Below are 12969 nucleotides of genomic sequence, written 5' to 3'. Positions count from 1 at the left end.
TTTGGCGAGTTTTAAAAAAAGCGGCTCCATTTGTGTCAACAAAATTAATTGAACATCAAACGTAACCCTAGGTCGAGTTCCAGAACTAGGGGTGCCGCCTTTGACGCTAAATGATGCCTCATTAATTATGCAAGACTACTGGTTAGTGGCTTGCAAAATAAATACGCAAAGATTATTTGTCGCATTGACATCCCATAATTTCAGTGCGTAGCTTCTAATCTTATTCTGTGAAAATATTCTGAAGAATCGCTACGACTAGAATAAACGGAGTTTGAATGGGTCCGTATTGGTTCTATTTCAGGGTGAACGTTGTCGTACCTATAGTGTATGTCGTTTCACATGTGGTGTATGAGACTTATTATGTGGTGTATGTGGTCTCCTATGTGGTGCATGTGGGTTCCTATGTTGTTACACCGATGGTGTGTCATGTGAAGGTGTTACAGTTTGGTGTAACAAATGATAACACCTTCCAGTCCTTCAGCATCTGATTGCTTGTAACAAATTTAATGACAGACTAGCAGATGACAGACTAGCAGTATGACAGACTAGCTGTATGACAGACTAGCAGTATGACAGACTAGCAGTATAATAACAGACTGACGACATACCACTAGAATCACGAGAAATGACATTACGGTGATAGTGACATTCAGTGACAATGAAGAGGTATGACATACGGATATGTCATCCAATAAATGACACACAAATGTGACAAATCAGAAAAAAATTTGACGAGTGATATACAACCACACCAGTCTACCACAAAACGTAATGACATACAACCACACCACATTAACCGCTAAACGAAACGAACACTGAACTACAGCAGTATCTTGATAACTTACAAAAACGGTGGGTTTTTTTTTTTTACAAAATAATTTAATGGCTTAGAGACACGCATGAATAAACATGAAGAAAATGTAAATACTACAATCACAATACATCAAATTGCATCATTTGAATCAACTTATTTATAATCTATAAATAGACAATTTCTCTGACATCTACTATAGAATAAAAGAAATTTGACAGCTATAAAGCATTTTGGCTTTTTGGATCAATAAAATAATTTGTCATTCACATTCAACGAGTCTTCACATTTGGAAGAAAATTAAAATTAGTGTTACATATCACTTTACTGGCGACGGCAGACGCAGTAGAGTCGAGCTACTTGGCTGACTGTCTGGCGTGAGATCAGGTGAGATCTGAGATCTCAAGTCAAGTTGACTGAAGTCATGTCCAGGTGAGCAGGTCACCGAGGCCAGTTGACTGAAGTCATGTCCAGGCGAGCAGGTCACCGAGGCCAGCCCGATATGGCGCATGCCTGCACGTACTGTCGGTATTTTTCTAGGTCAAGTGGCGTTAGGTTGGACAGAGCTCCCGCGAAAGGGGAGGCGAAAGCGCTGGTGGCTCCCCCCGGCCGCCCTGGCAAGTCCCAGGGCGCCGACCTCAGGGCTTGCAGGGAGGAGAATGAAGAGAATGATGACGTCAGGTTGAAGCCGGCAAGACCGGCACGATAAGCCGGCAACAGGGCTGCCGCTGCCGCCACGGCTGAGGGCGGCGCCAACATGGAGGAGGGGGGAGAGGTGGTGGGGATGGATTTGGGTTCGGTTTTGATGGATAGAGGTGTGGATGTGGATGGGGAGGGGGTGGTGTGGGTGGAGGAGGAGGTGCCGATGATGTTGTCGATCGTGAAACCTTTTTTCTGTGTGGTAGACGTGGACACGGTGGTACTGGGCTGTAGCCGTGACTGGGGTGTGGGGGCGGGGGGTGAGGAGGCGCCCGGGGAGGGTGAAGATCTGGGTGAGGTGGGTGGGGAAGATGGAATGGAAGTTTTTCTCTCAGAGACCGGAGACTGCCTATCCTGGACCTCTAGCTTCTCCAACTGCCGGATCTGGCTGTTGGGGTTACGGTGGAGCGTCATGGAGGACATAGGACTATGGTGGAGTCCTGGAAGTCCTACAGGACCCAGGGGTAGGTGGAAATGTGGGGGGCCCGGGTGCGGGGCGTGGTGGGGGTGTCTGACGGAGTAATCGTTCTGCATCATGGAGAGGGAGTGGCTTAACCCCGGGGGCATGTACGGGTAGCCCAGGGGTCCTGAGCTGGGGTGGAACGCCCCGGGGTGCGGGGAGTGGGGGTTGATGAAGCCGTGGTGATGGAAATAGGAATCAGCGGCGGACATGAAGGCGGGGTTCTGGCCCATCATGTCGAGGTGTGATGACCGCTTGTACCGCTTCCTCCTCCTCAAGAAACTTCCGTTATCAAACATGTCTTCGCTAGCCGGGTCTAGCGTCCAGTAATTTCCCTTGCCGGGATTTCCCGGTTCCCGGGGAATCTTGACGAAGCAGTCGTTAAGCGAGAGGTTGTGCCGAATGCTGTTCTGCCAGGCGGGGAACTTTTCCCGGAAGTAGGGGAACCTGTTCATGATGAACTCACAGATTCCCGACAAAGTCAGCCGCTTCCGGGGCGACTGAAGGATGGACATGGTGATGAGAGCGATGTAGGAATACGGCGGCTTGACTAGACTGGACTTTTTCTTCATGGAGGCGTGGCCGGGGTTGGCGCCGTGCGAATCGTCTGCCGGCTTGCTGCCGTCGTTATCCTCGTCGTTAATATCATAGTCTTTTGATGGCGATAGCGGCGCGTCGTTATCCATGGTGTGGCAAATGTCGTGGTCAATGTCCTCGTTGTCGTACCGCGACATAATGTCTCTGTCCTCGTCATCTTCATCATCGTGGTGATGTTCGTCATCGCTGGCCAGAGAATGTCTGGGCGAGCCATGGATCCGTGGTGAGGTAGGTGGAGGAGAGTCGACCTGGAGTAATTCTTCGTCTTCCTCGTGGTTGCCGCCATTTTGGCGGGAGTTGTTGGCCAGGTCATAGTGACCCAGGAAGTTATGCGCGTGAAAGTCTGACTTGGGTGAGTGTGTGCGGTTGTTGTCTGCTGACGTGTGACGGTCATCGAAGGGTGAGCTGTCCTCACTCGACCCGTCCTTATCCGGGGACTGGTGCGCAGAGTTCACGACCCCTGTGGGGGTCACGGACGGTGACCCGGGGTTCCTGTGGGGGGAGTTGCGTCTCTTGTCGTGTTGGGGAGAGGCCCTGAGCTCATGCCTGGCATGGGTGGCAGAGAGCTGTCGGATGTACTCCGTGTAGTGCTCGCGGAAGTCGGCGCCCGGGCGGAGGTCGGACAGGTAGGGTTTAGAGAAGCAGTCCTCCCCCTGGCCGTACCCCCGGGCCTCCCCGTGGAGCAGACCCAGCCTCTCCCTGTGCAGGCTCTGCAGGGCCGACATCTGGCTGTAGGCTGAGAGGGCAGACGACTCCATGGACGAGGAAGATGATGACGACAGAGGGGACAGGGATGACTGGAGGCTGTTGGGGGCGTTGGTCAGGGGGGTGCTGGCCCCCAGAGGTGACGTCATGGAGGGGGAGGTCTTGTTTGAGCTGTTCATCCCGGGGTACAACGCCTGCTGGTGGGGGAACATATGCCCCTGGGTCAGCCCTTGAGAAGGGGGGTAAGCCAGCGACAAGTTCATGACGTCATAGCGCATCGCCAGCTCTCTCTGATAGGTCTGAAACAGAAGCAGACAAAAATCTGGTTACAGAGGCAGACAAAAATCTGGTTACAGAGGCAGACAAAAATCTGGTTACACAGAGGCAGACAAAAATCTGGTTACAGAGGCAGACAAAAATCTGGTTACACAGAGGCAGACAAAAATCTGGTTACACAGAGGCAGACAAAAATCTGGTTACACAGAGGCAGACAAAAAATCTGGTTACACAGAGGCAGACAAAAATCTGGTTACACTGAGGCAGACAAAAATCTGGTTACATACAAGCAGACAAAAATCTGGTTACACAGAGGCAGACAAAAATCTGGTTACACACAGGCAGACAAAAATCTGGTTACACAGAAGCAGACAAAAGTCTGGTTACACAGAGGCAGACAAAAATCTGGTTACAGAGGCAGACAAAAATCTGGTAACACAGAGGCAGACAAAAATCTGGTTACAGAGGCAGACAAAAATCTGGTTACATACAAGCAGACACAAATCTGATTAAGGATTTCTTTAAGTTTGAGGAAATAACATTTAATAACCGTAAGCATATTTCAAATTTTAATCAAAATTTATTTAAAAAATTATTGGGTGCAAAATTAGTTTTAAAACTACAGTAGCTATTTATTATTATTTTTGTTGAGCTAATCAAAGTGTTAGAGCTACTAGATTTAACAACTAGTGAGCACGCTGATATAAAAAATGTTCCTGGATTATATTACCTTATATTACACTTTTTTTTAGAAATAGAAATTTGGATTATCGATTTAAGACTGAGATTAGTGGTAGGATATTTAATACCCTGCATGTATGTACGCTTAAATTTCTCATGTAAGTAATTTACAATGTTTAATCGTAAATTAATGAGAAACGTGTAATTAATGTCTCAAGTGTTTGCTAAACACTGCATACCCGGTGCAGTAAGTTCGTCTGACCCTGGGGGGGGGGGGGGGAGAGGGTATAGAGTCCTTGCAAACACGTGACCTAAATCACGTGATACCTACGCCCGCCGCCACAGTGGTGTACATCAGACGTAAACACAATCAGCTGTTCGCCAGCGCTGGACGTGTTCACCGTAGGTAAAGAATCGCGCCCGCGGAAAAGGAAAAATATGTTAAAAAACTTGAACTCTTAGGAATTGAAGATCCTTATACAGTTATTGACAGTTTCGTGGATAATATAAATATGTGGCCGAAATTTCTAAATAAAAATACTGTTAGTAATACCGTTTGCGTTTAGAGTTTAAGTAGATGAAGCTGATCAAATGCAGTAATATATTAGAGGTTATCTACTCTACTGTAGCAAACGTGAGACCACTTAACTCCTACAAAACCCACACTACAACGGCTAATATAATCCATGGGTAATAACCAATCTGGGTAGCATGTTATACAATTTAAGACCCTTAAAATCCACATTAATACTGACGTTCAACCCTCATAATGGCTGCCCCCACCTGTATCTAGCCCACAATAAAACCAAAGAGGAGTCTGCCCTGCCCTCCCCTGAAAATGTCTCACCTCCGTGATACCCAGCCCCACAGAGATAGTATTTCTTATATAATTTTGACCCTCAGGGCCCAGCAGGGAGAACAAAGGGGAAAGTCCCACTGCTCTCCCCTCAACACTTCTCACCTCGGTGTCATGTTATGTCATTTATAGCACACGGCTTATCAGGGGAAAGCATTAAGGCATTAAGAATCTTAACTCTGGACAGCTACACACTAGTATACTAGCTACACACTAGGTGCCTACTGTAAACTACTAGACTGTAGGCCCTATGTAGACCTGCAATTGTATCAATTGTAGACTGGGTCCATTGTTATTATTCTAAACCATCTCACTTATAATGTTTCTAGCTTGATTTGTTTCTTTTATAAACAGTGGATTTAAAAAAAAATTAGCCTAATCATTAACCAAATAATAATAATGTGGTTATTTGTTGTTGGCTGGTATGATCTAGATTGTACTACTAGGCTACAAAAACTTAGTAGACCAATTACTAGATATGAATTTGAATTTAATTAAACTCAGTCCAGTATCAGATACAATCCATATTGCTGTAAAAAGACAACAAAGTAGGTAGGCCTTAGTAATTTATTAAAGCCTTCTACTACAATAATATCAACTACATGCTTGTATAAAGTTTTACAATTTAATTTAAGTAGCAGATTCTAGATCTAAGTCTAGTTATATAATCTATTTCAATTTCAGAAAATTTCGTTTGCTAAAAAAAAATGATTAGATAATAGAGCGAGATTTTAGATCTTAGAGACAATTAAATGCTTTATTAGGCCAATTATGACTACTTTTGATTTATTATGGGTGTATTTTGAATCGAATGTAGATCTAAAGTAATTAAATTTAAGTAAAGAAGTAGATTCTAGATTCTATGTCTACCCAGCGGAGCCAGGTATTAGGCCTACTATTAGATCTTATTATTCTTATTAGCCTATTACTTTTGACTTTGTCTTTTACTATTAGTATTTGTGAAGGTCGAGCATATTTGTTTTATTAATAGTTATCTTTTATAACTAAAATGAAGTTTATTATTTTACTGTCCTTACATGAAACAAAGTATCGAGAACTGCATTTTATCATATTCGGCTACTTTAACTCTAAACGCAAACAGTATTACTAACAGTATTTTTATTTAGAAATTTTGTCCACATATTTATTTATACGAAACTGTCAATAACAGTATAAGGATCTTCAATTCCTAAGAGTTCAAGTTTTTTAACGTATTTTTCCTTTTCCGCGGGTGCGGTTCTTTACATACAGTGAACGCGTCCAGCGCTGGTGAACACGTCCAGCGCTGGCGAACAGCTGATTGTGTTTACGTCTTGTGTACACCACTGTGGCGGCGGGCGTAGGTATCACGAACGGACGTGACGTCATATGAAAGGACTCTATTTAATCTGATGAGTTTTCGAGTAAGTCATTGACCCCAGTTACGGCCAAACTCAGAGCTTCAACCATTGTACAATCACAAGTTTAGCCCGAGTAGAATTCATAAGTTTAGCCCTAGTACATTTGATAAGTTTAGCGATTCTTTATGTCATAAGTTTAGCCCTAGTAGAATTCATAAGTTTAGCGATTGTTTGTGTCATTAGTTTAGATATATTCGTCATTCGTTTTATTCTACTAAGTGTCATAAATTTAGCTATAACATATGTCATTAGTGTAGTTATATTATAAATGTCATTAGGTTTGCTTTCATATGGAATCGGTTTAAAACACGGTCTATGTTTAAAAAAGAACGACACTTTCAATAATTAACCAACCGCCCTTTTAACCATTAAAAAAGTAAATTAACATTTTCATCGGATAATTCTTTTAATTCAATAAAAATGTATTCCGTGCCTCGCTTCGTTGACACAAGCATTTAATAGACCCCCCCCCCCCCACCCCATTCCACTAATGATGTAGAACTCATGACCTGCCCATGGTAAAAATAGCAATGTCTTGTACAACTAAACAATTAGCGTAAAATTAATTCGCAACATTTCAAACCAAAAGGCTGACAATAAAAGAAATATTTGACGCTATATTAAAATATTTCAATCGTTTCACTTTTTGTCATCAAACATTTTAAAGTTTTTTCGACGGAAGCCTACGACTTGAGCTTTTGTATATGAAATCCCATGTGTTAAATATGTGAATGTTCCAGAAACTTTACCTCACCTAAATCTAAACATGGGTCATTTTTTTTAATTCTTTATATTTGATTTAATTCTGTTTTAAAACAATCTAAGTATTAATACGATTTTTAAAAATAAATTCTATTAAAATAAAAGTAAGATCGACAATTGAAGACATTATGTACAAGCAAAGTGACAGTGCCCCCACCCCCCCAACCCATGGTACGGTAACCCAAGGGTCAACTCGGGTCGCCCCATCACCCGCCAACCCGGTTCAAATCTACTTGGAAAAAGCAGATTTTTTCATTAACATGTGCTAATGTTCGTTTTGGTGTCACCCTTTGTATGGTGTCACCCTTTGGATGGTGTCACCCTTTGGATGGTGTCACCCTCTGCGGTATATCCTAAGTTTTTGTACATTATGTTTATGTCAGTATGTGGTAAAGAAGACATGTGGCTGAAATAAAGTGATTTGATGCTGCTGACCACTGGCCACTGGCCTACTAGGTGAGGTGTTTGTATTTTGTTAATTGTGTAAATATTAAAATTCATGTCTGTGAATAATCTTTTGTTTATACATTGATATGTTCGCTAAAATAACGTTTGAAATATTTTAGACAGAAATATATTTCTTCAACAACAAAATCCTGAATGAAATTATGGAGATCGATAATTTATTTTCCAAATCATTAGGCCTAACATTTTTAAATAAACTTTATTATGAAGCAGCACTATAGTTAAGTACTACATCAGCGCTACAGTATAGTTAAGTACTACATCAGCGCTACAGTATAGTTAAGTACTACATCAGCGCTACAGTATAGTTAAGTACTACATCATCACTAAACTAGAGTTAAGTACTACATCAGCGCTACAGTATAGTTAAGTACTACATCAGCGCTACAATATAGTTAAGTACTACATCAGCGCTACAGTATAGTTAAGTACTACATCAGCGCTACAGTATAGTTAAGTACTACATCAGCGCTACGCTATAGTTAAGTACTTCATCAGCGCTACAGTATTATACTACTACATCAGCCAGAGTTTCTTCCAGGCATCTCTTCGGGGAAAAAAGTCTATCACACCCCCCCCCCTCCCCCCCCCCCCCCCGAACGAAATGGAATTTATATAGAAAATATATACTTTTGACAGTGTCCGCCCCCCCCCCCCCCGAAAATTACTGTTGAGGTTAATGCTGAGGTTACTGCTGAGGTGAGCCGCAAGTCCAGAAAACGTGTCAGATATCAGATGAGCCGCTGAGTTCACTGACCTGTGTTCTAGTACTTGATTGATGACGTAACAGCGTCACAATTTTAATCCACTGCATTAATCTAATACATCAAATCAATATTTTTTTTTAATCCAGGACTCGTCATGAGAAAACATTTGATGTTTGTGCATTAACCGTAATAAAAGATAAAAAGCCTAAAATTAAAAACCTAGGCCTATAACTAACTCGCAACTTATACAAATGAAAATATAAAGGGAGTGAACTGGTCACATTTCGACTGGTCGTTAATTCACTGGTCAAGTTTTTTTTTTAACCAAACACAAATCGCTGTCTTCATCATCAGCAAAACTACAAAACACAAGTCTAGTTTACTGTGAGCCCATAGATAACTATGTATTTTATTGTATCCTTGTTTTTTAAACCAAAACACAATTCTAGTTTACTACGAGCCCATAACTAATTCTTTTTATTTTATAATTATTTTTTAAACCAAAACATCCTTAAAAACTATGTGTATGGTAAATTCGGCTAGGCTTACTGAAATAAATTAATATATGTTTAATTAAATAATTAATTAAAAGTTCTTGCTTCGTTTTCATTATTATTTACAATTTATAATGATTAACCAATTATAACGATTAATCGATTATAATGACGAACAATTTATAATGACCAACAATTTAGAATGACCAACAGTTTAGAATGACCAACAATTGATAATGACCAACAATTTAGAATGACCAACAGTTTAGAATGATAATTTAAAATGGCTAACTATTTATATTGCCTAACTATTTACATAAACTATTTATAATGACTATTTATATTAACTAACAATTTATATTCACAAACAATAACGACTAGCAATTAATGATAAATAATTGATAATGAACTACCAATTCAGGCCAATTACGACTAAAAAAAATTAAATCAAATAATATGTTGGCCTAATGACTAGCAATCTAGACTAATTGATAGTTGAGTTTGACTAAAAATTTGATGTTTCTAAAGCTGTAATCAAATTGACAACTTACTATCAAATACAACTTGTCATTGACAATTTATTTGGGGCAATTATCATTTAATTTTACTGATAATATTTTCAGGCTACACGATCAATAAATATCACCAAAAATCCAAATTTGTTTCAAATCATTTTTCGCTTACAGTATTTTAGAAACTCACTGTCACCAATATGTTAGATAGAAATACTGTTAACAATTTAATTTTAGGCCCGCGATAGCATTACTGTTAATTAAATTTTAGGTTGACACTAGCAATACTGTTAACAATTTAATTTTAGATTGACACTAGCAATACCGTTAACAATTTAATTTTAGGTCCGCGATAGCAATACCGTTAACATTTAATTTTAGGTTGACACTAGCAATACTGTTAACAATTTAATTTTAGGCAAACGCTAGCATTACTGTTAACTAAAAAATATGAACCAACATAAAACGAGATTGTGAGAAACATGGGATTCGAACCCTCGCCCTTTAAAAGATTGACTTATTGCCGAGTTTCAATGAGAGCCGGGTGTTGCCCGCCCCCTCCAAACCCTCTCCACACACACATAATAAAATAAAATTAACTATGAATTCTAGATCTAGATTATTTTCGGCGCTTTATTGTCTTCCATACCATACTGTTCAGTCGTTACCATACTAACCTAATGAGTAAGACTAATGGTTGTTTTGTTTTGGCTTTTTCTTTTAATGTTTTCGCACTTATTTTTACAACAAGCGAGGACTAGGTATGGGTGCAAATAGTCAACCGCTTGATCAAATGAAATTTGAGTTGGTATAATGTGATCATCAGTCCTTGCACTGGCCGGGTGTATGGGGGGTGAGGGGGTGGGGCGGCTCTTAAGGCCGTACAAGTGTCTGACTCTCTAATGAGATGAAGCCTAGCACGGACCCCCCCCCCCCCCCCCACAGGACAAACGATGGTATCAGTTTGATCATCAATATCTGCTCGTGTATTTTCTGTTTTCTGCTGTCTGTTTTCTGTCTTGACACCCCGCTAAAGATACAAAAATATTGTCGGAAATGTTTTCTTTTGTAACTGGCAATATCACGTCTATTCGTTTCTTTTCAGCGTTTTTTGGATGAATATTTTTTTTAATTAAGGGAAAACGATATGACCATCAAATGCTTGTATTTCGTGCTGATGTTCACTGGTGGTGTTCTATGTTGTGTTTTGTGGTGGTGTTTTGTGGTGGTGCCGTTTGGATTGACTTGTGTGGGGGTGATATGTGGCAGTGATTAAATGATGAGTGGTGTGTGTGTGTGTGTGTGATTAATCTTATACTGCGGTGTAATTATTTTACATTTGAATAAGTGGAAAATTTGTATGTATAATTTTTACTCAATCATTTTGATGTGTGATTGTCACTCACTCATTTGGATGTGTGATTGTCACTCATTTGGATGTGTGATTAACATTCAATCATTTGGATGTATGATTAACATTCAATAATTTGGATGTGTGATTAACATTCAATCATTTGGATGTATGATTAACATTCAATAATTTGGATGTGTGATTAACATTCAATCATTTGGATGTATGATTAACATTCAATCATTTGGATGTATGATTAACATTCAATCATTTGGATGTGTGATTAACATTCAATCATTTGGATGTATGATTAACATTCAATCATTTGAATGTATGATTAACATTCAATCATTTGGATGTGTAATTAACATTCAATCATTTGGATGAATGATTGACATTCAATCATTTGGATGTATGATTAACATTCAATCATTTAGATGTGTGATTAACATTCAATCATTTGGATGTGTGATTAACATTCAATCATTTGGATGTGTGATTAACATTCAATCATTTGAATGTGAGATTAATATTCAATCATTTGGACGCAATCCAGTCTGAACAGTCAATCTTGTAATGAAGTCACACAGTGTTGTGTGGGCTGGTTAACTGGTTATTTAACATGTGGTTACTGTAATGAGCTGGTTATTGGCGGTTAACTTATTAGCGACATGCTAACTGAATGTGTTGGCTGACATCGGCTAGTTCATCAGTTAATTCTCTAGTGGAACATACGGCTAGAATGTACGATCAGATGTTGGGTTAGATTTCAGGCTGGCACCTTTTGTAAGTCTGGCACCAACCACGGACTAGAGGTGGTCGGACGATAGGGCACTGTGTGGCGCTAATTTGTGTCGGTCAATAACTGGTCCAGGGTTCAAACATCGACAATAACCAAACACAGCAGATAAGTTGTTTTGTTTTGTTCTCTAATTTGTTTTTTGTTTTGTTTTTAAAAAGAAGGGGGTGTGGGGGGGGGGGGGCGGACTAAACTGTCCATACAATAAATCTGCGTGCTGCTCAGTGTTCGTGTAGTAGTAGAAACCCCTTCAGTAGCAAGGTGTGTTAATTAAGCTAATTATCCTGTTTGTAAAGTCATTGGCTAGATATTGTCTAGACATTAACTTACTCAACGACAGTTAAACATGTCCTATTGTTACGCTAAGCCAACACTACAATAACTAAAACTACAATAACTAAAAATACAATAACTAAAACTAAATTAACTAAAACTACAATATCTAAAATTACAACGGATACAATTAAAATAAAAACAGCCGGATAAGATGAGGTTATCTTTAAATTTTGTAGATAAAACAAAAAAAATTGAAGTATGGTCTACTCACGTCCAGTGTTAAGTGGTGACCAGTTTCACACGGGTCAGCCTCATACGGGTCTCAAACACGGGTCTCTCGGGTCGGGTAGAGCAGATAGATACTCCCAGGGAACACAAGAACACACAGACCCAGCCCGTAGTAGGGCGACAGCCGACTCTAGCGATGGTGTAGTGGAGTTTGGTGCTGCTGTCTGTTGACTGGTGTTGGCTGAGGTACTGGCCGTGATCTGCTAGACGGCTGCTGAACGACATCGGCTGTCACTGGCTCGGCCTCTGACATCCAACAAAGTGAGAGATTGATACCCGGGCCCCGCCCCCTTGCCGCTACACGCGCCGGTGCCGTGTAAACTTCCGGCTAGGCCACGCCTCCTTGTGTCACGAACTAGCGAATGGCCTGCCGGTTAAGCCGGCAAGCGCGAGCGGCGATGGGCGTCAACGTCCGCCCCCTCCCCCGCCCCTCCCCCGCCCCCACACTGTAGCAACTCGCTGGCCGACCGGCAACATTTTTGTGGGGTAAAAAAAAATATCCGCCATTTTGTTTTGAGCAGAACTCACTGGAGTGTAAATAGTTTGTTGATAAGTCGCTGTCTACGTCATCTTAAGGCTACACGGGGTGTAGGGGAAGGGGGGGGGGGAACAAAGACAGTTCTAGACACCTGACCCTAGCCTAGAGCAATATCTTAAGAGCCAACAGCTCTTTGAACAGTTTCAGTACCCCCCCCCCCACACACACACACACCTTCACACACACAAACACCTCCTGGAAAGAATACAATACTGTTACCTAGCCCTCACAAAGCCAGCATGAATGGAGTGACCAGTATACTAGAGATGTTGTTATTAGAGCAGTCTAATGG

General features: G+C 40.9%; 1 protein-coding gene across 2 annotated transcripts; it reads right to left on the bottom strand.

The window, feature by feature from the left end:
* Positions 1-892: 892 nt before the first annotated feature.
* LOC131940537 (forkhead box protein D1) lies at positions 893-12329 on the bottom strand. Of its 2 annotated transcripts, XM_059299200.1 has the most exons (3): positions 12123-12329; positions 1286-3571; positions 893-1243 (listed from the first exon to the last, which is right to left on the bottom strand). In XM_059299200.1, the coding sequence occupies exon 2, from the start codon at positions 3548-3550 to the stop codon at positions 1295-1297; it is 2256 nt and encodes a 751-aa protein (XP_059155183.1). In that variant the 5' UTR covers positions 3551-3571; positions 12123-12329; the 3' UTR covers positions 893-1243; positions 1286-1294. The 2 variants fall into 2 exon arrangements, with proteins under 2 accessions (XP_059155183.1, XP_059155182.1); XM_059299199.1 differs by having other exon boundaries at positions 893-3571.
* Between the last annotated feature and the right edge of the window lie 640 nt (positions 12330-12969).

This window comes from Physella acuta, unplaced genomic scaffold (assembly GCF_028476545.2).
Source record: "Physella acuta isolate Inbredline_101_S28 unplaced genomic scaffold, ASM2847654v3 ptg000322l, whole genome shotgun sequence".
Classification (NCBI taxonomy): Eukaryota; Metazoa; Mollusca; class Gastropoda; family Physidae; genus Physella; species Physella acuta.
Note: the sequence above shows the minus strand (reverse complement) of the source record. Positions and strands in the feature narration are given on the sequence as shown.